General features: G+C 39.5%; 2 protein-coding genes across 2 annotated transcripts; one reads left to right on the top strand and one right to left on the bottom strand.

Annotated features, from left to right (window-relative positions):
* Positions 1–931: 931 nt before the first annotated feature.
* On the top strand, positions 932–6,275 carry LOC137255385 (uncharacterized). Its single transcript, XM_067792828.1, has 5 exons — positions 932–981; positions 1,640–1,955; positions 3,596–3,692; positions 5,645–5,767; positions 5,995–6,275. The coding sequence occupies exons 1-5, from the start codon at positions 932–934 to the stop codon at positions 6,273–6,275; spliced, it is 867 nt and encodes a 288-aa protein (XP_067648929.1).
* Positions 6,276–13,343: 7,068 nt separating this feature from the next.
* Positions 13,344–24,344, bottom strand: LOC137255386 (sodium- and chloride-dependent glycine transporter 1-like). The gene is made up of 13 exons (XM_067792829.1): positions 24,230–24,344; positions 23,843–23,974; positions 20,954–21,230; positions 20,459–20,591; positions 20,199–20,333; positions 19,951–20,054; positions 19,383–19,507; positions 18,720–18,832; positions 17,887–18,015; positions 15,124–15,223; positions 14,621–14,721; positions 14,276–14,446; positions 13,344–13,454 (listed from the first exon to the last, which is right to left on the bottom strand). Exons 1-13 carry the CDS (start codon positions 24,342–24,344, stop codon positions 13,344–13,346), a joined length of 1,746 nt encoding a protein of 581 aa, XP_067648930.1.
* Positions 24,345–27,637: the final 3,293 nt, after the last annotated feature.

Genomic DNA, 27,637 nt, shown 5'->3' on the forward strand with positions numbered 1-27,637 from the left:
AGACTTTAAGTCCCTAAAGAAATATGTCATGATTCTGACTCTCAAAATTATATTGCCTGGTCAGGAATTCTATTTTCTGCATTCAATTCATAGTATCACAGTATGCCGTTTTTCACTGAATAACGAAGGGAATATTTGTTTTAAATTAATACATGTGATGACTTTTATGTAAATAAACATACTCACAAAAACTGCATGAGTGCCCTTTACCCTGCATGCCGATTCTCAGAAAACATATTGCAATTGGTTGCGGTATACCGTCATACTGGTAAAACTGTGCCGTCTTATGCATACATACATTATATAGAAACAGTACTGGCTGTGTGTTTCTTTCTTTCTTTTTTCTTTCGTTTTTTCTTTACGACAGTAATACGGACATGAGACAACCAAACATGTCTATTTCAGTATATATCTTGATCATGTATTTATTTTTTTTATCTGAATATGTATTATATAAGTGCAATATTTTATGTTGAATAATTATCACATTGCTGGAATATATTCACCAATGTCCTTAAAATATTTCTCTTTAAAACCCATTTAGGTATAAATATCAACGGGCTGAAAAAAAACTGAAGAAATCCCAAAGTATTGTATGATCAGTGGCAGTTTTCTTGAAAAATAGGGGACATCTTAGATTGTTGTGCGGCCACTGCTGAACGTACTCGTTTTAGTCCTTTAACATCTAAAACTTCGGGCACAACGAACATTTAATATAGGCACGAAAAAATGACAAATTTTTAATTTTATCTTACCATACACACATGAAACCGCCCATAGGATTTAATATTTGTCTAAACTTAAGTAAAATTAGATATCTGGATGAAACAATCTGCTAAAAATGATACTAGACAAAAGAAAAAGATCATATTTTTGTATACCCAGTGGCGGCCATCTTGGATTTTTGATTGGCAAACACTTTTTTCTGAACATGGAGCGCATGGTGAGCGATCATGCCAGTGTTTCTGCTTGTATTACAAAGTGAGCGTTCGGCCAATTATCAGTTGTTATCCGCCCTACTGTAGGCCACTTCTAAATAAAAGGGTTACGGTAGGTAATAACATTACTACCGTTTTGTGGACTGGGTCCAAGAATATGATATACCTAGTTCAGACGTGTAAACAATGCATTCACAGGAATTGTTACAAATATGGGTAATTTAAGCGTTCCCGGTTCTGTTACTGAACACCAGTCTAGAAAACCAGTCGGCCCTCCGCCAAATTCCAGGAAAAGCGAATCATGCACTGAACTAGTGCGATCTATTGCGTGTAAACATGTTTTGAATTGAAAGTGTATCAGAGTGTAGTATGATATTGATCACTGAAACATAAATATAGAATATGTTCGAATTGGAGATTTATGAACAACTCAATTTCCGTATTAACTATGAAGTAAAGCAGGACATTCTTTTTGGATTACCATATGGTCACGTGGCTCGTAATTTGGCACTGTTATGTTCATTGGTCTTTGAAATTGCCAGAATACAAAGAGACTAAATGTATCATTGGCCGAAAGTTCATTTTGAATTGTCCAAGTGTATATGGGTAGAGAGAATTTTCACCTGAGTGACAAATTAGGAACGATTAAAAGGTTGGAGGCGTTTGCGTCTCCATTCTTATCTTCTTGTCTCTACTTTCAGTCTCTCTACACAGATGACTACCTATCTCATGCCCACTGCCTGCCTGTGTGTCATTTCTCTGACGCTGCAGGCGAGTGGTGACGACTGTGTTCATCCTCCAGTCCATGAAGTTGTCCCTATGAAGGATCATGACTATATCCGGTCTATTCCTGATTCCTCTATATACGAGTGCGCAAGTGAATGCAAACTCTTGCCGCTTTGCTTGTCCTTCACCTTTGACGAGGAACAACGCGCATGTCAACTCCGAGGGAAGACTGAGCCCGCCTTAACTGTCGGCAGTGGCGTCCTCTTCAGTAACATACAACAGTGGAAAATGGTTTGTATGCAGGGTAACAGGTACAGCCTTCAGTAATTGGACCCATGTGTGGACCCGAACCTGGGTTCTACTGGCAAACAAGGATAAGTTGAGCACCGAACTGACATTTAACCCGTATTGGCATGCATGAGTGCCACCGCGCTTGCCATTGTGAACGAAGGGGCGTCAGGTTGTCCGCGAGTAAGTGTGACCGCGTGACAGTCTTATGAGCAGGGCGAGCGGAGTCCATTTCATCGTCATGCACTGCACATGCACTAGCCTACATTTGCTCCCCCTTTCACAAACCAAATGGGTTTGTTCATTGCTGAGCACCGCCTACTTCTCGTCAAAGCGTTCACTGCGCGGGTCTAACTTATGCTAGTTTGCCAGTAGGACGCATCGATGTGTTTAGATTTGTGACAAAAACGTGCATCAACTATGTCAGTGAGCCTGAGCGCCCGATGCCGTCAGAAGTCTCGTGTGGCAAGAATGGATTTCTAAAAGCAATTATAACCCGGTGAATGAAGAATATAACCTGCCACGGAATTACGAATTTCACTCTTTTGTGCTGTCGATCGGACCATAAATATCAAGTGCTGTCAATGGCGATGTTCTGCCCCCAGGATTGACCCGACGCCACAGATAGGTGGACGTCGTCTGAATACTTCCTATTAACTCATACCAGAGGTCGCTTTGAGGATGACCCCTAAGTACCATATCCTGTCTGCTTTAAGTACGATACCCTGTTCCTCATAGGTACCATGTCCTGTCCGCTACAAGTACCATACCCTGTCCGTTGCTAGTACCATACCCTGTCCGTTGCTAGTACCATACTCTGACCGCTACAAGTACCATACCCTGACCGCTACAAGTACCATACCCTGACCGCTACAAGTAACATACCCTGTCCGCTACAAGTACCATACCCTGTCCGTTGCTAGTACCATGCCCTGCCCGCTACAAGTTCCATACCCTGTCCGTTGCTAATACCATACCCTGACCGCTACAAGTACCATACCCTGTCCGTTGCTAGTACCATGCCCTGACCGCTACAAGTTCCATACCCTGTCCGTTGCTAATACCATACCCTGACCGCTACAAGTACCATACCCTGTCCGCTGCTAGTACCATGCCCTGCCCGGTACAAGTACCATACCCTGTCCGTTGCTAATACCATGCCCTGCCCGCTACAAGTACCATACCCTGTCCTCTATAAGGACCACATCCTGTCCGCTACAAATACCATAGTATGACCGTGTAGGCCAGAAGTACCATACCCTGTCTGCTAACAGTATCATACCTTGTCCACCATAACAACCATAGCCCGTTGGCATATATATATATATATATATATAAGAAAACAAAACCTTGCTTACACGGGATAAGCCATGAAATTTGGGTAAGTTAAAGCTATCTTGATATAAAGCTTTGCAAACTATCGGAATTGCAGAAAAAAAATTGCCTTCAACCCTGGTCATAAGCAAGCTTGTTACATGTAAAAACTGTCCACGAAAATTCGACCTGGTTGTGTTTTGAAGTACACAATCTAAGTCTTGAGCTAAATCAGCGACACGTGGTTTCAACCTGCACTTTTAACTTAAAAGTTATAAATGTAAATCGGTATAATTGCTGAGTAGTATTTTAACTGTTTTACTCTTCAGCCAATGACCGGAGCCTGTAGTCAAACTTCCTGTGGCCTACATTCCCGGTGCATAGTTGGAAGGAATGGCCGACCAGTCTGTGAGGACAGTTCTGCTTGTAAGTATACAATGAAATATATGCGTGTGTAATGTTTTGGTTATGTAGTCTTGAATAACGTTTGTATACGCGTGTGTTTTCCGAGCACATGACCCTCATCAAATCCCTGTCATATCTACACCAGGTAACTCTACGTACTCAGGTACGTCGACGCACATTTTAAAAAAGCCTCCGCTGGCTTGCCTTTTTGAAGAGTGGGTTTCTTGTATGTCTTCAAGCATTTACAACGATGGGGCGTACTCTCTCGTCACAAGGACGATGCTCACTTAAGCCTCCATGTCGTTACAGTTTACGACAACTGTACAATAATCTTTATCGAAACGTCACACTCAGGACATAGAAGAAGTTGTCATCCTTCACGGTTGTCATTATTGTACTTCTATAATGTCACTCAAAGAAGTGCATAAGTAACAGACCTGGAGGTAACATTCAAGTAAGAAATTAAGATCCTAATGTCTCCAAGTGAACGTCTTACGCCAACAGACACTGATACGGAGTCCGAGACAGATTCAACAATGATGCTCCTTTTTTGAAAAGATGCAGAATCTTCGAAAATGAAGCTGACTGAAGCTGATCAGTTACTCACCTCATGGTGCATATCCAATACAGTTGACATAAATCAGGCAAGCGTAAAGAATATTTGTAGAGAATGGACTCAATACTACAAACACGCACATGCTGTTCTCAACGATGTCACATGTGTTACACTTCAGGCACATGCCATTCTCAACTATGTCATCTGCGTTCATCAACACGTACATACTGTTCTCAACGATGTCACATGTGTTACACTTCAGGCACATGCCATTCTCAACGATGTCATCTGCGTTCATCAACACGTACATGCTGTTCTCAACGATGTCACATGTGTTACGCTTCAGGCACATGCCATTCTCAACTATGTCACCTGCGTTCATCAACACGTACATGCTGTTCTCAACGATGTCACATGTGTTACGCTTCAGGCACATGCCATTCTCAACTATGTCATCTGCGTTCATCAACACGTACATACTGTTCTCAACGATGTCACATGTGTTACACTTCAGGCACATGCCATTCTCAACTATGTCATCTGCGTTCATCAACACGTACATACTGTTCTCAACGATGTCACATGTGTTACGCTTCAGGCACATGCCATTCTCAACTATGTCATCTGCGTTCATCAACACGTACATACTGTTCTCAACGATGTCACATGTGTTACGCTTCAGGCACATGCCATTCTCAACGATGTCATCTGCGTTCATCAACACGTACATGCTGTTCTCAACGATGTCACATGTGTTACGCTTCAGGCACATTCCATTCTCAACTATGTCACCTGCGTTCATCAACACGTACATGCTGTTCTCAACGATGTCACATGTGTTACACTTCAGGCACATGCCATTCTCAACTATGTCATCTGCGTTCATCAACACGTACATACTGTTCTCAACGATGTCACATGTGTTACACTTCAGGCACATGCCATTCTCAACGATGTCATCTGCGTTCATTAACACATACATGCTGTTCTCAACGATGTCACATGTGTTACACTTCAGGCACATGCCATTCTCAACTATGTCATCTGCGTTCATCAACACGTACATGCTGTTCTCAACGATGTCACATGTGTTACACTTCAGACACATGCCATTCTCAACTATGTCATCTGCGTTCATCAACACGTACATACTGTTCTCAACGATGTCACATGTGTTACGCTTCAGGCACATGCCATTCTCAACTATGTCATCTGCGTTCATCAACACGTACATGCTGTTCTCAACGTAGACCCTCTTGGTTTCATTCCAAGCACATGCTAATCTCAAAATCCTCTAGATGTACTTACGAAATGGCAGGATGAACATTAAGTATCCATTAGAGTTTCTTATTTTCATAGCATAATGTGAATCAACATATCTTCCTTTAAAACTGTACTTTTAAATTCTTAATTTTAGTAATCGGCATGAAGTGCACAAATGATGCAGACTGTCCCGTGAGTATGACGTTATGTTTCCATGGACGGTGTTTGTGTAACCCCGGATACAGTCACAACATCCGAAGCAACTCCTGTGATAGAGGTGAGCCCCTTATATGATGTGGGGGTTTGGGGTTGTGACTAGAATTCTGCGTGAAAATCAGATATTTTACCAAAACAAATCACACATATCATCGTATCCCCACCGCGTGTACGGGGCTGATAATCACTGGTCCACACACGATTACTGCAGATCACGGCCCTATGGATAAAATGGAGTGCAGACGTTAAATAAACTAACAAACAAAGCAAATATCACTTATTTTTCAGACTGCAAGAATTATGGAGACACCATGACGTGGTATCAGGGGTTGAGCATATCAGGGAATAACAGGAAGTCAGCAGATGTCCACGGAGACTTGGAACATGCAAAGAAGATGTGCATGGCTGCGTGTGTGCAAGAAACCTCCTTCATCTGCAAAACTGTTGATCTAGGTCGTTCGATATTTAGAGACTGCTGTCTCTCGAGTAAAGGCTATTTAGATGTTAGCATTGAAGACAGGGATTCGGATGAGGTTTTCTGGATTTTGGGAGTCAGGGGATGTCAGTAATGCTATATTGCTCGTGGTATTGGTTGTTCTGCAGATTAGCTAGAAAATGTATGCTAGAACCTGGGCCCTTATTTTCGAAACGTTCGTAGCCCAAAGAAGTCTTATCTTTGATCGCAGCCAATGTGTTAATAATGGGATTAAGAAGTTCGTAGAGCTACGAACGTTTCGAGAATAGCTAGCCTGGTTCCTGCATGTGATGGTTAGTTAGCCACCTGCACGCTACCTTGTAAAAATCCAGACGGGCCTGTATATCTTCAAGTCACTGTCCTAACCGTCTAGAGAAATTTCATGGGGTTATATTTTTTTAAAACTATCACTCTCTTCAACTTGTTGAGTTATAATGCCCTTTTAAATCATACACAATTATGACCTGATTTATGATGGTAATTTAACTTTTTGTTAATCATTTGCTTTGTTTCTACATTCAGCTTTCGGATTAATGAATTATTTTGTGCTCTAGTAACTTTCAGGCATAGCTAGCCCGACTGGCAGGCAAAATTAGGAAGCTATTTCGCACACTATTTCGTCTACTTATAATATTATAAGTCTATTTCGTTATTTCGTTTCGTCTACGTCACTACGTAATCACGTGAGATGGTGGGCTCGCATTTGACCTTCAGTGTGACGCTTCGCTCGCTATCTAACTTGACTCGTTTGCTAACTAATCAGCAACATCTTATTTAAGGTGATTGCTGTCTTCTTAACCTCACGGAGGTATTTTTTTGACATAACTGTTTCTGGTTACGACCGGAATTCAGTTTCGTTCCGATGTCCGCTGTAAGCCGCCATCATGGCTGATGAAAATGACTTGACTCAGAATCTCCTCAGTGAGGATAGTGATGGCGCCTCTAACTCTAACATTGAACAAAGCCAAACAAAAACATCATTTGGCAAAGTGGCGAAACCAGTGCCAACAAGTGAGGTTGTTGAAACCCTGAAAACTATGCAAGCGGCGATGGGCGAGCAACATGATAAAGCTGCATGTTCTATGAAGGACATGAGTCCTGTTTGGAAGAAGGCCCATCAACCATCCTGTAGTTATACACGGAATCGAACTGCTAATGACAGTTACAACAAGTCGAACAACTATGCTCGATAAGACACTGAATCTTCCGACAGTGCAAGTGAAGAATGTCGAGAAGGGAGCTGTGAATCCAGCGACGGGCGCTGAAACGCTCGTTAAATCTAGATCCCGATCTGGCGAAATCACTATGAAACTTAGCAAATCTGACGTTCTCGCTGAAGTGGATCAAGAGCTTGAATGTGTTCAGACGCGGTCAGACGTGATTGCCAAAATGGCTAGTGTGATTAACAAATGGTCGGACAAACGTCTCGATCAGAAAATCCTGAAATATAAAATGAACAAAGATATCCGACCAGGAAATACAGAGTTCATACGAACCCCGAGAGTGAATGGACCCATATGAAAATCGCTCTCAAATAATCATAAGCACCAAGACATTCGCACGCAGAATATTACAAAAACAACTTGTGAATCAGTGGGGACAAACCTGTCCTATTGCTTGAATGAGTTGTACTCCAAACCGAAACCTGAAGAAATGGACATGCTTGTAACTCATGTAACTGATGCTATGACTATGCTGAGTTCAGTTCAGTATGATCTGTCTTTGAGGAGAAGAAAACTCATGAGACCTGCTTTACATCAAGATTATAAAAGTCTGTGTAATTCTGATCGCCCTATCACTGCTGTCTTACTTGGAAACGATCTTCAAAAGGAAATGAAGGACGTTATTGGAACAAACAAACAGACGTGGATCAAAAGTCTCCAAAGCGCAGTACATGCCCGAGTCACAGTATAAGGGAGACTACTCGTCCCTCAAAAAACAACGGGATTTTCGTCAAGGAGGGAACCCCCCACATCGGAAACGTCCACAGAAGTTCCGACCAAAGATGACAAACGGTCAACAATAGACACACCTGCTGATAAGTTCAGTGTCCTTAGCATTCATAAAGATATCAATGATCTGAAACGCTGTGGTGAAACAAATTTATCGAAATTTCTAGGCGGCCAACTTGCAAATTATGTCGATCAATGGGAAAAGTTGACAAATGACCCAGAGATCCTTGACACAGTAACTGGCATGCATGCTGAATTCCATAATGAACCCTCAACGAGTTTGAATCCACCAAATTTACGGTTCTCTGAATTTGAAGAATGTATTATTGAAACTGAAATAAAAAAAATACTTGGCAAGAAGGTTATAAAAATCACTGGTAAAGAAAAAGGTGATTTTATATCCAACATCTTTTTAAGAGAAAAGCGAGACTAAAGTTATCGCATGATTCTCGATTTGAAACCATTGAATAAAAGTGTCAAGTATCATTATTTCAAAATGGAAACACAACAGTTTGATTTGAAACTGGTCACAAAAAATTGTTGAATGGCATCAATTGATTTGAAAGATGCCAACTAGTTCTGTCCGATTGCCACTGAACATTAAACATACCTTACGTTTGAGTGGAATGGGCACTTTTATCTATTTGTTTGCTTCACTAATGGTTTAACATGCTGTCCAAGGACATTTACTAAACTTATGAAGCCAGTGTTTGCACATTTTAGACACAGAGGCCACTAATCAACAGGTTACATTGATGACATGCACCTGCAAGGTGAATCTGAAAATGACTGTATTGATATCGTCCTAGAAACTGCAAATGTTTAAACAATTGGGGTTTTCAATTCACCCAGAGGAATCTATGTTCCATCCAAAGCAAACTGTTGAATTTTTAGAATTTGAAACTGATTCAGTTAACATGACGGTGAAGTTGACACTCATGAAAGCAGAGCGTGTCAAGATGACATGTAGCCAGCTGTTACTAAGAGATAGAATAACTATCAGAGAGCTTGCACAGGTTATTGGCTAACTCACTAGTAGCTTTCCTGGGTTAATGTACGGACCACTTTGTTATAGGCTCAGGATGTTATGCTAAAGCTAAAATGTCATTAGACTCTGGCTGTAGAACTGAACTTGAGTGGTGGATTGGCAATGTGATGGATTCATATAATGTCACTCTGACTCTAGGCTGGGGAGCGGTGTGGGACTGTTAGAGCAGGTGACAGCTGGACTGAAATGGAGAAAAGTCACCACATCAATTACTTGGAGCTTAGAGCAGTTTTATTAGCATTGGAGGCATTTCAGTCAGATTTGAAAAATAAGCATGTGAGAATGTTGTCTGATAGTATGACATCTGTAGTATGTCTGAACAATATGAACATCTCTCATTCCAATGAATGTAATACAATCACAAAAGAAAGTGATATATTGAAGGTGATATTTGGATGACCAAGTCATATTGCAGGGAAAAATAATCATCAAGCTGATCAAGAGTCAGGACAAATTAGAAAACATACAGAGTGGAAACTTAATTCACAAACGCTCTCCTCAGCTCTTAATATGTTGATATTGTCCCCTAATATTGATATGTTTGCCATAAGACATAATGATCAATTTGATACATACATGTCATTTAAACCAGATCCAGGTTCATGTGCTGTTAACTGTCTGATTCAACCATGGACATCACTGAAATCACATTGTTTTCCTCCTTTATGTGTGATACACCAGAATCTTCAGGAGCTGGAGAGGGAGGGGGCGACGGCAGTGATGGTGGTACCCAACTGGCCGACCCAAGTGTGGTATCCAGTCGTTATTAGGATGATGATTGCTCAACCCATACTGTTTCCAGTACATCAGTACATGTTACCCTGAGAAAGTTCACTCACTACACAAGTCTCTCAGACTCCTAATCTGCCTTTTGCCAGGAGACAGCTCCAAAAGACTGGACTTTCAGAGGACACTACCCAGCTTGTCCTCCGTGCTTGGTGAACCACAACACAAAAACAGTGTCAGACCTACCTTAAAGACTGGGAAGTTTTCTGTAATTCCTCAGGGTGTGATCCACTTTCGGCCCCTTTCAATCTAGGGGTTAACTATCTTGCAGAACTTGCTCGGAAAGTAGGGTACAGTGTTGTTAATACAGCCCGAAGTGTACTTTCATCTGTGATTATCATGCCAGATGGTTCAGCTTTTGGTAAACACCCCATTGTGAAAAGACTAGTGAAAGGGGTATTTGAGTGTAAACCAGCATTACCAAAACATGTGCAGGTCTGGGATTTTTAATATTTTACTGTTGCATTTGCAAACCTTTCCTTGTTATGAGTCAATCTCATTGAAACAATTGTCACTTAAACTAGTCATGTTATTAGCTATTTTAAAGGTCACATGCAACAAAAAATCAAACATAACTAAAACACAATTATCACTTATTTATGACATATAATATACACTGCTGCTTGTAAAAACAAATAAACAAAATTATTAGGGTACAATCGCGATTCAAAAGTGCAATATTTTGTACTTGGGCTTTCTTCCCTCGAAACGAAGACTTTATAGACTGAATGGGCATGATTTCTTTATGATTTGTCTCTGTATGTGCATACCGAAAGGTAGCAGAATCTGCAAAATTGTATTTTACGTTGCATGTGACCTTTAGCTGGACAGACATGCCAGACTACATTCGTTGACTGTAGATTCATTGAAATTCATTGCGGCACAGTGTGTTGCGTATATTCATAAATTGTTAAAGGAGTCAAAACCTGGGTTTCACCAGAAACCTATTGTGCTGAAGAAATATGAAACAGACTCAAGTTTGTGTGTTTTAAAATGTTTGCAATGTTACATTAATGCCATAGCAACCCTAAGGAAGGGTAGAAGTGAGTTATTTTTGAGTTACCAGAAACCATTCAGACCTGTTAGTAAGGACACTGTTTCCATGTGGATACGTCTGGTATTGTCTGCAGTAGGTGTGAACACAGAACTGTATGTGACACTGACCGACTCATAAGCTGGGTGTATGCTATCAAGTGTTAAGTTTACACTATGAAACTATTAACTTGTTAAGATGTTTCAAGTTATCTGAGTAAACTTTGTGAAGTGAACAATGAACGCATTGTATGTTGTTTATTCTTTTATATGTTCATGGACTCACTGCTTTAAAACCTCACGTGATTACGTAGTGATGTAGACGTCAACGAAATAGAATTTTGAAAATAAACGAGACTTACCAGGAAGTTGAAGTTTGATGATAATTTGACGATAATTCTATGAGTTAAAGTCAGGAACAGAGGAATCAAGTGCCCTCCTTTCCCAACCCGGACTTAAGAATTCCGTTCTTAGTGTGCCCACTTACTAGCTTTAAAAACTGAAGGTCAAATCCGCGCGCATCATCTCACTTAATTCCTCCGTTCCTGACTTCTACTCATAGAATTATCACGAAACTTCAACTTACTGGTAAGTCTCGTTTAGGTTTTGAATTATTGTTCAAGTAGTACGCTTCTGTCATCTCTGTCTGTGTCTGTGTCTGTGTATATCAAACAAAATACTGTGAATACAGTCAAACATACTGGTGTTGAATTTGGAGAGGTCTACATTATAAGTTGTTCACTGGTCAAGAGAGGGTCATGGGCTGATGTACCCTCTTTGTTTGCTTATGTTCCCTGAGCTCGTTGGCAAGAAAAACAGATTTAGAGTTATCTCCCTTCCATCAATTTGTGTACACAAAACTTCGATAATTTCCATACATCTTACGTAATACAATGATATTGGAGATAAAGAATAACTACCACGAAGTACCGGCTTTCCCAGCGGGGTACATGGAAATGTTATGATTACTTGCCTGTACGCGGGCTACACTGAACATGATAGAAGAGCGCACAGTCATTCAGAAAGCGACAAGATAAAGATACTTGCACTTAATGACTTACACGAGGATTGACAGCATATGAGTAAATTCGGATGAGGCAGGGACGAAGCTTCTACACCGAAACAACCGTAGTTACAACACATCAAAGTTCGACATAACGATGTTTGTATTTTCAAAGTGGAACACATGACCAACAATGATTTGAACAAAAAGTTTGTAAGTTCGTAACTTGAGAATAAATTCCATGAAGACCTCTGTAAATCTTCATGAGCCAAATTTGTTTCATGTTGCGTGTTTGGATATTTCTTTGCGGAATGATTCGTCAGTACCTCAGGCATGCTGTGAAAATCGTTGATCATTCTGTTACCGTGTATGGTAACTTGAGAATAAATTCCATGAAGACCTCTGTAAATCTTCATGAGCCAAATTTGCTTTTAGCAAAATTCCCGCAACATCACGGCGGGGGACACCAGATAATGGGCAGCACCCAGAACCCATGTGGGGAATCGAACCCGGGTCTTCGGCGTGACGAGCGAACGCTTTAACCACTAGACTACCCCAGCCGAAATATTTTTGCAATTCAATGTTCACTGATATTGATGGAACTTTTGCTGTTCCACTTTGTTGTGGTTCAAACTACATATTTATGTTTATCCTGCGTTTGTGTCCTTATGCTGTAGAGAGTCAATACTGCGCAATACAATGTGGCTTACAAGGTGGTTATATCTTTTATTTCTGTGTTACAAACTTTTTACGTACCTAACCAACAAACATTTATTTCGCTCCGCTGTATTCATCTCTGTACTGGAGTGAGTGAGTGAGTGAGTTTTACGCCGCACTCAGCAATATTCTAGCTATATGGCGGCGGTCTGTAAATAATGGAGTCTGGACCAGACAATCCAGTGATCAATCGAGCATCGATCTGCGTAATTGGGTTCCGATGACACGTGTCAACCAAGTCAGCGAGCCTGACCACTCGATCCCGTTAGACAAGCATAGTCGCCTTTTATGGGATGCTGAAGGACTTTTCTACCCCGGGACCTTCACGGGTCTGTCTGTACTGGAAATATTAAACGACTTTTGAATTACCCTCCAGCAAAGAGTCCATATAGCTGAAGTGCAATGCACAACATCAAACTCACAAACACATTTGACCAGCACAGGGCACATTTTCTGTGCATGTATGATGTGTGTACAGATATTAACGACGAAATATACACCAGTTTGTGAGGGATCCCGTTTCTAAATATTTTGAGACGAAAGACGCAATGAGTCCCGGAATTACTGCACTTACTGTATTGATAGTTCTGTGCAGTTATTTGAATAATTCTCTACACTATGCCCTCAAACACCTTGCTCATCCTGTACCGATTGTTCAAGAGGCAAATTACTTGGAGACCCCTCTTCTGATGGGAGGCGCCAGTGTCTGTTGGGCTGGAGGGAATTCCGCAACCTCTGCAAATACATACACGTAATACGAATACATGAAGTTGCAATTTAAAACATTTGGGTGGAAGTTATTTCCCATTTGCTGCCGCATCTCGATGGAATTCCTTCAAATCACGCGCCAAAACCAACCTTTTCCGAAGATATCAATAACCTTTCTGTAAGCATGTCCATCCTTGAGTATAGTTTTATCACGCTCAAGAACTACTACTACTACTACTACTACTACTACTACTACTACTACTACTACTACTACTACTACTACTACTATTTAGAGGATGTTCACGTACCGGAAAGTGAGAGAATTCACAAAGATCACAATATAATCACAAAGCCAACTTGTTATCCCTAAAACGTATTCGTTTAGCTTCTAAAAACCTTAAACGAACTTGGTGTGAAATTTAATTTTTACATATTAGTCTTCGGCATCGGTTAATCACAACAACTTTACACAAAAGGTTATTTGGATTGACCACATATATAATAGAAACACTTTGGTGAAAAATTCAAAGCATAAATTGAATATCAACATTCTTCTTCAAACGGTATAAAATTGGTCATCTTTACAATTGCATGAATATTTAAATGTAGAAATGCATATTTGAATTTCAACGGAGATAATTCCCTGAATCTTCGATTTTCGATAACTATGGGATATGTTTCAGAAAACGTCAAGGATAGCCCACGTGGTCTATGGTGGTTCAGACGCCAGTATAATGTCGAGAACTCACCTGTTGGAAAAACACGTTCTAAAATCTAAGATGATAATTCTCAAACGAAGTTATGGTCTTGAGATACTTCTGACCTGCGGGTCATGTGTTCCTGCATACCTCCTTCAGTGTATTTCCAGGAGTTTTGTACACTGTCCACAGAAACACAATCGGGAACGGAAGGATGGATAAACTTGAAATCATCCATCCCACACTTGTGGCCCATGTGGGGTAAATGTAGTCCACATACTTCGGAGGTCGATACGAATATACCGTGTTGCCAAGGATAATCTGTACCATTACAAAACATCACATATAGTTTTGCAGGGCGTTAAAGGTCGTTCTTCTTGTAGCAAATTCTAATAATTAATTATGCATATGCATAATTTATGCAACTGCTCTCGATTTAGATTTGTTACGAATGCTATTACTGAAACATTATCTTCATGGGTGTGTGTAGCTCACCATCAGCAACGCAGGACAGATGAATTTGATTGCTGTCATGACTATTTTGGGCGTGCTTCTCCCACACATAATGCTGATGTCGTTTTGAAGTTTCTTTGTCCCTGCATTTACAAGGGTGTGAAAGAACTTATCAACACATCACAAGGTACGAAACAACTCATCACAAGGCACGAAACAACTCATCACAAGGCACGAAACAACACATCACAAGGCACGAAACAACACATCACAAGGCACCAAACAACACATCACAAGGCACGAAACAACTCATCACAAGGCACGAAACAACTCATCACAAGGTACGAAACAACTCATCACAGGGTACGGAAAACCTCATCACAAGGTACGAAAAACTCATCACAAAGAAAGACACTATATCACGAAATGATGACAGGTAACTAAAAACATTATGAAAGAATGACATGCTCTAAAGATGGTGATGTAACTCAGTTTCATCATGTAATATTATTTCCGTTACTTCGTGCACTTAGCAGACTTCTCACCGTAACACCATCCCACCACAACGCACTCCAGCATGGCATAGAGAGCAAGACTGGGAAAACAAGCAAACCAGTCGACAAGAGTCACAACGTAGATGCCTCCCTGAAATATTGATACATAGCCATTTATTTCAGTACAGGGACAGCTTTTCGAAAGTATCATGCCCCATTTATGAACAGATTTGCCAATCTCTTACCTATCTACATGCCAAAACCATAGTTAATGGTCCATAACCCGATTCTCTGACACACTTCAGATCAGAATGAATGTACTCTTGACCACAATCTTGAGTAGACAACTCATGTACGTACATATAGGTATTCAACGTGCATCACGTCACTTGTAAAACTATATATACTCTTCAAACAAAGAAACTTGACATGCTGTTTGGGAGGTTTTTTTACTGACTGTATATAACTGATCGAAGCAATACATCATTGCTCAATTACAGTAAGATCATCACTTTACAAATGTCCAAAACATAATTATTGAAGCCAGTGTTTGGTAAAGCCATATTTTCAGAGTAAAATGTCAGGATCTGGTCCATAGAAGAAAGGAAATGCCGAATGTTCTCTTGAGGGAGTTGATACTCTTGTTGAAGCGCTGCGTGCCGTGTCTGAGGCGGTGGATTACACTGGCGACGGATTACGCTGGGGCAAGCGTCGTTCAAGAGTATTCCCATGCTCAATGGTGGACAAATAGGGTGATCGAAAATGCCATGTTAACACCTGAACGTTGTTTTGCTGGATACGTTCCTAGTATACACGTGCAACGTGAAGTTGAGCATTGTTATGCTGGAAAGATCCACCGTTGACGTTGATGAAGGGAACGACGTGCCGTTGCAACATCTCGTCTTTATAGCGAACCCCATCCAATGCACCTGTCACGTGCACAAGAGCTGTCTGGTCATTATACTGGATACCTGCTCACACCATGACACTTCTGCCACCAAACCAATCAACCTGTTGTACACAGTTATCGGCGTAACGCTCGTTCCGACGTCTGCATACACGTGAACCTTCATCAGAACGTCTAAGAAGGAACCAAGAGTCCACTGAGAACAAAACTGTAATCCATCTTGCCCGCGACCATCGTTGTCTACACTATTGTAGACGTTGTGTCAAGACGTTACGTCAAACTGGTCTTCAGGCAAAATGTCCGACTTCCTGTGGCTGACTGCGCACTGGTTGGTCACACAAGGAAGTTGGTCGTTGTGGATGTTGCTGTGGTGCGTGAATGAAGATGTCTCAACTGCATGAAGCGATCACAAGTTGTATCGGTTTGTTGTTGTATTTTTGTAAGTTTAAGATGGTCTGTCTGGACACGCCTCATGCGGTGGTTCTCCTCCTCGTAAAAGGAGGATGGTATGTCTTTGAGCTTTTGTCAGTCTTGGCATTCTCTTGTCGTACATAGTGGCTTGAAAGAATGTATGGAAAGTTCCGTTTATGTGGTTTTTTTAAAGAATACAAGCACAGGCTTCAGCTTGGCGTGATGCACAATTTCATGATGCACGTGCATTTCATGTTGGGTGCGTTTTAGCGACTAGGTACCAACGTGCTCTTATTCAAAGTTTCCTTTTTTTGAACGTGTTGGGATCCCATGTTGGGATCGTGTATACGTTGGTTTGTGTCAAATGTTTTCCTACAATCCAGATTGTCCTATGTCAAGTTTCGTTCTAAAAGTATATACTTAACAGTACGTCATATTGTAAACATTTAAATGTAACACATGTAATCGTGTATATGGTGCTTGATTCATTGTGGAAACGGCATATCAAGATTGATTGTAAGAGAAGTCTGAAGACCAAGGCCCCTATTCTCGAAAGGATCCTGGCCTTAGGAAATCAACATGGTGTGGTACTTGTTTGTTCACCAATATGGACGTTGTGAATAATTAGTTACTGTTGAATTTACAACACGCAGTTCAGAAGATTTTGTGAGTTTATATCATCAATTTATCAATATTGAATAAGACATACTTGTTGCAATACACATGTTCTTTACATCTACAAAAGAGATGTATTTTGATTCTTACCTATTCTATCCCTTTTTATTCACAACATCGCTCATTTCTGTCACAGTGCTCTGAAATGGCAATGTCAAGGCCAACCCAATAAGGGAAGTAACTCCTGTTTACTTCCTGAGTGAATTTTCACTTTGTGAGATGACGCATAATGAAAGTCATGATAATTATTAAAAATATCAATAATCAAAAGTAATTCTCTTTTTGGCAGACTTTCAAAATCTGACGACAAATGTTATGACCTAGTTTAATAAATGAATTTGATGTGATGAAAATATCGAATATGTTAACATGTAACAATACTTAGATCTGATAAAATATTTTAGATCTATTCGTGTACACGTTCACTCTATTTTACTGGATACAGGGTATGAATTTTGATTATAACTATGATTAATTACAATTTCTTTTAGATCAAGTAAGTGCATCAAAGGCTGAATTTCTCCACTTTCAAACCTTTTACTTCGATTTCTAGTCTTACCATTTGTCTGGTAGCGAGATCGTAGCTGCCCTTACACATGCCCTTTTCAAGCAATGTATTATGGGTAATATTTAGGTGAACTTAATAAGTGTATTTTCTGTCTCACCTACTAAAGAGGTCGCTATCTGTTACTCAACTTTGGACAGGGACAGGATCGTTTCGAGAAAGGGTCTTAGGATGTCATAAGTCATGTCCTATGTAGTTAGGACATGTCTTAGCGGGGACACTTTCGAGAATAAAGGTAAGTGTCCATGAATTATACCTGTGTAACATAAACGACGCCCATCAGGAAGTTGCTCAAGAGAATTCCACCAACGACAAGAAAGCGCCACCTCGTCATATTTGGAAATATATCCCAAATTGCTTCTGTCAGTAGCTCAAGGGTTGGTACCTAAATAGTAAAGTCGTAATGAGTTAATGTTGCGCTATCTTCACGTAATATATGTGAACTGCCTCAGTGTGACCTTCAGTTGCATCATGCAACATAAATTATTGATATCGAATCTAATTATACTAACGGAAAACATATATATGTAATTGCATAAATTAAAAGTTGTTTTCAAAGTTATGTTGCACAGCAAAAATAACTTGGTTTCCGCAACGCGGAAACTGGATTGAAACTTAAGTTTCCACCTAGAATCCAGTGAGTTTCCGTTCGTTTACATTGAGTTTCCGCAATAACGGAAACTTACAATTACCCACTTTCTAAGAGTTTCCGCACGGTATCCGTTACCCACTTTCCAACAGTCCGTTGAGTTTCAGTTAACTTCAGGTTTCCGCAAAAACGGAAACGAAGTTATTTTTGCTGTGCTGCTACTTCCACGATTAATGTAGGCATTTCTGCGTTTTTCTGCACAGTCGGAATTCTTTCTTTGGTAGGCTTGCATATAGGCATGAGATAATTGGGCCTAATGTGGCGCCCGTTCATTCATGGACAGAGATGAAACTTCATGCTTCAGCAAACAAAATACCTATGTGACAGATTTCCTGGCCAGCTGTTTCTTAGGATCTGTCCCTTCGTGCTTTTTATGAAATCAGTTTGGAATCGGTATGTCGGGATGACAATCTATGCATTTATCTGTCTACTTCATGTACCATTGTGTCTATCTGAAGGGTCATCAGCATAACATATGTCAGCACAGACCATAACTGTGGTAAAGGGAGGTAAGTCAGGATGTCAGGGAAGACGATGAATGCAAAGTCGAATCCTGAAAAGAAAAACAGAAGAGAGGCAGTATGAGATAGAAGCTGACATATTGTAAAAGTTGTAGTAAACCGTGATGGCATTGAAGGATAGAATTTGTCACAAGTTCGAGTTAGTGAGTGAGTGTTGTTTCACTTTTAGTAATATTCCAGCAATATTTCGACAGCAAAATTTTCAGATATATTCGGCGTGTTGAACGAACGCTTTAACCACTAGGCTACATCAATGATTCATATTATCACAGAAAATTAACAACACAACCTACACTCTACAATATGTAGTCCATACAAGATACCAACCCATAGTCCACTCAAGTCTAACATGTCATCACTCAAGAAGGTGACTCACTTTTGAATATTCGTTTTAACGAATTCGTTTTATTCGTTTTTGATCTCATTGACCCGAAGAGGGGATCATACGTACGCATCTGATATTAGCAATAGAATCATGTCACATTTCAACATGATATTTATTTAAAGGAAACATGGTAGAAGAAGTGTGGAACATATATGTGTGGTACATACCAGTTCAAGAAACATAGATATCTCACAAACCCGACGATTCAAAAGCATCCACAGTTACTCCGCTTTTGAACGCAACGTGGCCAAGAATTGCAAAGAAGGCAAATCCAATGAACACCGTCAACAACGAGTCCACGGCACACACAAGAATGGCATCTCTGTGGGTAAAATCTCAGTAATAGGCTGTTCATCTAAAACGCCATGTGCATCAGGAAAGAACGTCAGAGTAAATTGATACCACCAGGTTTTCTAAGATTGTAACTCAACCACGACTGATGTCAGGTGTCTTTGCGGGTCATTCATTTTTTTCCTTTTTTTTTTGTGTTGTTGTTGTTGTTGTTCTTTATGGCACCGTTTTATGTGACGTGTATATAACACGTTGTGTTTATTACAACTGGGAGAAAAAAATGCCTGTTCTAGATTATGCAAACCAGTAATGTTTTCCAACAAAACTCAGTTACAGGTTGCGTATACATCGCTTGACTTCTACAATCCTAGACGCGTATGCTACGACTTTAACACAGATGCTACCTGTGATTGTCCGATCTCCTTGTGTGTTTAACACAGGCAATCCTGGAGGATTTGAGGCAAATATGTTTACCTGAAACAGTTATTGCTGGATTTATTGTGTCCAGACAATGTTATAATATATCCCATCGCTACACCCATTGAGTACAGAGAGTAGCTGCAAGCCTCAATCCATATCTGTGGCAATAAAAAAATATTGAAAACAATAATTTAGCTGGCGTAAATCATTGCAAAGAATAATTTTAAAATACATATATAAAATGTACAAACAAGGATTCTTTGTAGAACCTCAAGCATATGTTAATTATGTAAGGAACGTACTTCGGGTTGCAAGAGTTTGGAGAATTGCGGGTATATGTAGAAGTAAATCCCGTCCAAAGAACCCGGAAGTAGACATCCCCGGATTAGGAAGATGATGACGAGGATGAAAGGAACGCTGACGGTGATGTATACAATCTACAAAAAAAATAATCAACTGAATTTGGGCTGGTCTTTGTTCTTGCACACCTGTTGCTAGGGACTGAAAGTATGTTTACTTAAAAGGTATTGGGTACGTTCATAGATTGTTAAATCGTCCATACCTTTCCGGACACTTTAATCCCTCGGAACGCGCACAGGTATATGATCACGTGTGTAGAGAGTAAGCATCCAGCTAGAGGCCATCTTATGCTACCAAGGTAACCTAGGCCATCTGTCATTTCTAACACTTTGAATCTGAAATGAAGCACAAATGAAATTCGCTTCCTTGATAAGCAAGATAGTCTGAATTTTAAAAATAAAGTGAAGGAAACTTAAAGTATCAAGTGGAATATAGTTAACACTATTTCCTAGAGCAGTGATACGTAAAGTTAATTTTACATATTTGATATACATATATGCATCTGCGTAACTGAATCTGTACTGGATCCCTTTCGGGTGGCACGGCAATCAGGGTTACCTAGTGAAAGCAACTTACACACTTGAACTACCAATTATTTTGTTGGAGGAAAGTTTTGACGTAAGATCCTCACCGCAACAAGGTTAACAGATTGGTCTTAATCAATTATATCCTAAACAGAACTGAGTTTGAAGCATACTTCCAGAACTCCTCTGGGGCAGTCATACGGCCAACGCTGTTAGTAAAGTTTAACGTTCCTTCAGTGTCATTTTCAGAAAAGCCTGAGACGTTAAGGTGTTTCATACTGGCCGGATTGGCGTCAGATATACAACCCTGTGTGTTCCATGGATTGTCACAATTAGACCAGGGTAGAGTGTTGGAGAACGTATTATATATGTAGAACAGGAACCAGGCGAATATCACGTTGTAGTAGGAAAGAAATAGCCAAGTTGATATTACAATGCCAAGTCCTATACCTGTGAAAAATATTCTTGATCAATATTATCAACGATGGACACACCACACACACATATATATATATATATATATATATATATATATATATATATATATATATATATATATATATATATATATATATATATATATATATATATATATATATAATGGAGGAAAACAGCATGGACATATAATGAGTTAGTTCATGGGATGATTGATTTGGTCGTTGCGCCATTGCTGATGAAATATTTGACTGTCCATAATAATTCAACATTAAAAAGAGCAGTTTACAATTATGCAAGGTGGACATGACCTTCAAAAGATTCATAAATACCGTGTGTGCCATACCTATATCAACTTTTAAATACACTGTAAGAATCTTAGTTTTCAAAGAGTGAAATAGTATCGGGTCAAAAGCATTCAGAAATCACACATCTGTTCGGGTAACACATTTAGAACAAACCCTTTGTGATGTTCAGAAAATACAAATATTACTGACAATTACATGAACACTATATATGATTCCCTTTAATCCTTTAATAAGGACTAATCCTTATCCGCAATAACACGACCCTACTCATTGTGATCGTGTTGAGAAGATGTTTTCACAGTAGAGCTGTGAGAGTTAAGTATGCAAACAGCGTTTCATTTGTTTTATTACAAACACCATATGTATTAGTTTCTAATTTGTAAAGATCATTTCAATGCTTTAATAGGTCTCTCTGGAAACGGTAGTTGAACAGAGAGGCGTACCGTGCGCTGGGATGTGCAAAACAACGTTTGAAGTAAAGTAACCAGCACCCAAAAACAGAATATGGATAAGTCTGGGCGGTGAAGAAATAACGGAAGTGCGCGCCGTAACGTTCTATGTGAACTATTCATTACTGTTGCACATGGAAGAGAACAATGACAAGCGGATGTAAAATGAGTGAGATGAAAATTGTGTAAACCCCGTGGTTTATCGCAATGACATGTTATTGTATGTAATCGTCACTGAAAGGTATTGTCCAGACAATTTCATTGTTCACCAGCGGCAAGAACTTCAAATCAGTTCTGAAGACACATTTCTTCAAGCTTTCCAAAACTATCTACTTCTTTAAAACAATATTCTTTTTTTTTATTTCTTTTGTGTTTAACAGATGGAAATACAATACTGCATAGTTATTATCAGTACCCCTCTCCCACCTGCAGAACTTTGGAAGAATAAGAGAACTCAGCAGCTTTCTTTTGTGCCGAAGACAAAGCAAGGCCTGCATAGTTCTCACGATTTGGTTTACTCTTGCAAATCATACTGCCGTCAAAGAAAATGCAATAATAAAAGGATAATCTGGTTTTATGGAAGGACGTTCGAAGGACCCCTAGGTTGTACAAAAGCCTTTTCCAAAGAATATTATGTGTGTCATTTTCCACTAAATTGGACACGTCCCGTGTGGTAACTCGGGTGCACCTTAGCGTCGTGAAACAGACATGAAGAAGGAGGCAATAGAAGCAACGAGTCATGCCACCATATCGTTTAAGATGAGCCTCTAGAGTGAAGGGCATTCACTAACTGCATTAGCAAGTGCAACAGCCAGTATACAAACTCATATCTACAGTGTCCACAGAATCACATTTTTCTGACAGGGAGTGGAAGGTCGCTAGTCCTGCTCAAAAGTCACTAGCAGCTAAATGGAAGCCCTCTGTTTCAATTTTAAGACCAGCCAATTGGATTGCTGTTTCACAGTCAACATGTATATTTCGTTTATGATAATTTAACTCATCCTAAACGAAACACATCGAGTGTGAGTTGCCACGATATGCATACATACTACAAAATTGCTGGAGTCGATATGAAAAGTGTTTCAAATATAGACTGATGAACATTTCAAAAGAAGGGTGCACTCAGTGATAACATTAACTTAATTTTCCTTTTATTCTCTCTGCTATTTCCACATGACTTGCCTTTTGATTGTTGAGAACTGTTCTCCTGATTTTGACCCTCTGTACTCAATATCCTCCGACCAACAAGGCCAAAGCGATTTTTGGACTTCATCTTTTCAATATGCCATTGGAAATCCTAGTTTCCGGGGACCATTTGAAAGTGTTACGAATGACATTAAACTAGGATGATTGGCATCGGTTGCTAAATCCTTTTCGGGTCACGTGTTGACTCAGACACAGTTGTTTTTAAAGCAGAGAGCTTGCGGGTCTTCTTTCTCTCGCCATGAGTCTTTTTGTGGTGGAGTGAAAATGATTTGCAGACAAACGGTATGCGAAAGAACACTCCTGCCTACCTTGTAAGAGATACGAAACTTGGATAACACCAGAAACCAAAGCGTTATAATATCCTTTGAGAAACTTTAAAAAAACCCCATAAAACCTATTTCTAAATAGTGTAAAATAGAGTAAAAGGTAGATAAGCCGTGATACGGTTTTGACGGGAGTGCTATATCATTTCATACATTGTTCAACAGTTTAACATGACATCTAGGCCATGTTTGCCTTGTACTTTAACGCTGAAAGTCAACATTCCATATTCCTGACTCCCATGTACCCTACAAACATACTCCATTCATACGTCATGATAAATATAAGTTGTTGCAGTAATAAATCTCAGACATTTTTTGCAACAGGAATTACCGTGTTCTACCTTTAAAAGGCGGACAAAGGTTCCAGACTTTGATGAGTCCTCCTTGAGAAAACTGACCCACTGCCATTTCAAGGAATACACAGGGAGTGGCAGCAATAATGGTGAAGAAGACGAAGACCATAACATATGCACCTTCACGAAAAATGGAAAGAAGCGTAGGAAGAAGTCTACTTTTTGTACTGTATTTTCAGCATTACCAAAACGACTGAGTTCATCCTTTTCTGAATGTAACACCTAAGCAGACCTAAACTATGTGTCCATTTTAATGAGGATCAGGTTTCTGAATATGCTTGTTTACTGAACAAATTGTCTTGAATAAAATTATAATGAAACTAGCTTTCAGCACAAACTATTTCTCCAAATGATGGTGTCCATTAAGACACGTACCTCCGCCGTTACGCATGCATAGATAGGGAAACTTGGTAAAAGCACCCGCTCCGATGCTTGACCCTAGTATGGAGATGAGGTAGTCCAGGTGACGACTCCATCGTTCGTGTGCCATGACTGGAAATACACACAGAGAATGGAGAGAATATAATGTGTTATCAGTATAACATTAATATAAAACACTACATAGGGGATGCTAAATGAACATCTTCTTTTTATGCTTGAACTTCCTTATCAATGCAATGCTCATGTGTACATTAATGACACGAAACGAGTGACGCTGGGTGGTCATTGGAGATCGAAGGTTCCATAAGAATGGGTTCATGTGTGGGTGATATCAACGTAGGTGTTAACGTATTAACTAGAGGAAACAGGGAATGAAAAGGACTGGAATCTTCTTCGAACCATTTTCAAAGCATAAATGTGCTTAAAGCTATTTTGAGGGGGGGTTGTTAACCTTTATGAGTATAAACAAATACGAACAGAGCCAATTTCACTGCCACATTTTTTTAAATTTCTGCGGGACTCAAAGCTAGGAGTGTAGCTAGTTCTGTGTGGTTGTATGTTTTCAATGCATTGTATTTATAAAGATATGATTCAAGATGTTCAAGAAATATCCATGGTATATCGGGCTCAGAGATGTGTACTGATCCCTGGTTGAACCGGTCTTCAGCAACCATTGCTTGTCTTAAGAGACAGGATCGGATGGTTAGGCTTGCTGACTTGTTTGACACGTGTCACATCATTCCAGTGTCGTAGATCAATGCTCATGCTGATGATCACTGGATTGTCAACTTCAGACCGCAGCCGCCAGTACGACGTTAAATAACATAGAAACCTAACGATCAGCTATTATTACAGTGCCGAATCCTTTCGGATTGTAACAGGTTCATTCCATGATACTTTCAAGTGGATTTTATTAAAGCAAAATGACACGATCCTAAGAATGCAGTATATTATGTAAGTGTTTTGGCTCCAAGAGAATTGGATAAAGGAATGTGTGCTTGGTCAAATTAAACAAATTAAATGACCAGCAGTGCCATAACAGGAATTACGTTGTATAATATTGAACATAAAATTGGACAATATTCAGCTGAATTATTTCTTGATGGATGTGAAGAAAGCGTCAGGGCAGCAATACAGATGTTCAATAATTTCTGCAAAATGTGTGGTTTAAGAATGAATATAGATAAACTCAAAGCAGTTTGGACAGGTTCAATGGCAGGTGGTAGCATCATTTTATGCCAGGATATTAAGTTTCATTGGCATAATAGGGAGTCTGATATTCTGGGATTAAGGCTTAACCCTAACGTAAATAGCCCTTGGGCAATCAATACAAGGAAAAGACTAAAATCATTAATAAAACTCTAGTGAATTGGAGGAAAAGAAATTTGTCACATATTAATATAGTAAGTAACTGTTGTTAAAACGTCAGCACTTTCGTCATTGGTGCATATCTTCACTTCACTCCCAAATCCTCCAAAGGTATTCATTGACAAAGTTCGCAATATATTGAATAAATTCTATAAATTCAGCTGGAATGCTAAGCAGGATCAGGTGAAGCGAATAACACGTATTAGAAAATATGAAGTAGGGGGACTCAGAAGGTAAATGTAGAGATATTCATAACCTCATAAAAACAGTACCCAGCCTTAGTAGATTTCCATTTGAAGATATATTTCTGCTTGAAGCCAGTGCTGAACATTATATATTAAATATTATGAATCCCTATTGGAACGACATTGGCTGCATGTGGAATATTTTATAAAACACATGACACTGATCTTACAGACATTGATCAAATCGTATCCGAACCACTTTGGTTCAATCATCAATTCCAAAAATGTCATTGGCGTCTCAAAGGTAAGAAATGATCAAGGTATTGTGTCATTTAATGAACTTAGAAAAACGTACAAAGTTAAAGGCACACTATTATTATCAGATACTTTAAAATGTAACACAAACGAAAAGATACTATCAGAAATGATTAACTGATTTCACATAATCATTAGCTTCACACATCACTAATAGGTTTCAGCGCTGCAAAGAGATACGGATATTTCTGTGATAATCTTACAAGTGCTGAAAACGTATATCCGAAAATGAAAAATAATAAAATATCTTTGATATTGCAATTCCATGGGAACATATTGACCAAAACTATAGACGATCAACATATACTAAATCGATTGACTTCAAATGTAAATTTACCCATAATATCGCCTAAACAAAAAACAATTCTGAGAATGAAATGAGTGGATGATTAACTTTGCTGAATTCCTAATTTAATGTAAAAAAAATTAAAACGTGTTTATTGTGAATGTGTGAAAACATTCTGGTTGAAACCAGAAATCTTCAAGAGTATATTGAAGATAAATCATCAGAAAACTGTACCCTGACAAAATATCTTAATTAGCGGAAACAGCACTGGCCTAATGAACCATATGTTTCTTGCTGGTAAAAATACATTCATGTATCACGTAATACATAACGAACGTTACCACTGGATAAATCTATAAAGGTACTGGGTAAGATTTTCAACACAGAAATGTTTATTGCCATTAAAGGTAAAAGATTTTCACGATTTGCCAGAAAATGTAACATCGATGAAATTTCCAGTACGTGAAATGCCTACCCATATGAACTTCTGTCTTATTGTGCACTAGTTCTGGAATTTCATCGTTGTATCAACTGATTTGAATAAAAAGACAAGACAAAACATAATGATTAAATGGCGAAGACGAATTTGAGGAGGAAAGGACACTGAAAGGCAATCACACCAATAATCGAAAACTGACTCTCACCTGACAGGCAGTCTTATTGACGGGTCGGGACAATCTCTTGCACGATGGAGGTCCGTTTGGCAGGTATCGGGAACATGTTTCAACGCTACATTTTAAAATAATGAAAACAATTATCCTGGCAATATATGCCAATGCCTGAGCGCCAATCGGATATTGGGCGTAGCACATTATGCGTGATGTATACGCACATTAATATGCAACAATCGCACGGGGAAAGTTTTACGCTGTTCACACATAAATTAACCAGGATCGTAAAATGTGGTTTAGCACACACAAGCAGCGGATAGCGGATCGGTAAAATGACAGAGCATCAGTATTTAAGCACTATTTACCCGACATTATGGCTGGAAATCCTGGAGATAGGTTTCCACGTTGTACCAATGTGGGAAATCGAGCCCGGGTCTTTGGCGTGATGGTCCATCTCCTGTGTCAATGTCTTTAAAAATAGAAACGTGAAACCGGCCTTACCCCATCCTTTCTGACAATATTACAATACTGTACATAATCATTTAGATAATGTATAAACTAGCCAACTGTGGACGCCGTGGTGGCTGAGTGGGTCAGACGGCGTTTTGTATGCAGACGATTAGAGTGTAGGTTCGAA

This window comes from Haliotis asinina, chromosome 11 (genome assembly GCF_037392515.1).
Source record: "Haliotis asinina isolate JCU_RB_2024 chromosome 11, JCU_Hal_asi_v2, whole genome shotgun sequence".
NCBI classification, from domain to species: domain Eukaryota; kingdom Metazoa; phylum Mollusca; class Gastropoda; order Lepetellida; family Haliotidae; genus Haliotis; species Haliotis asinina.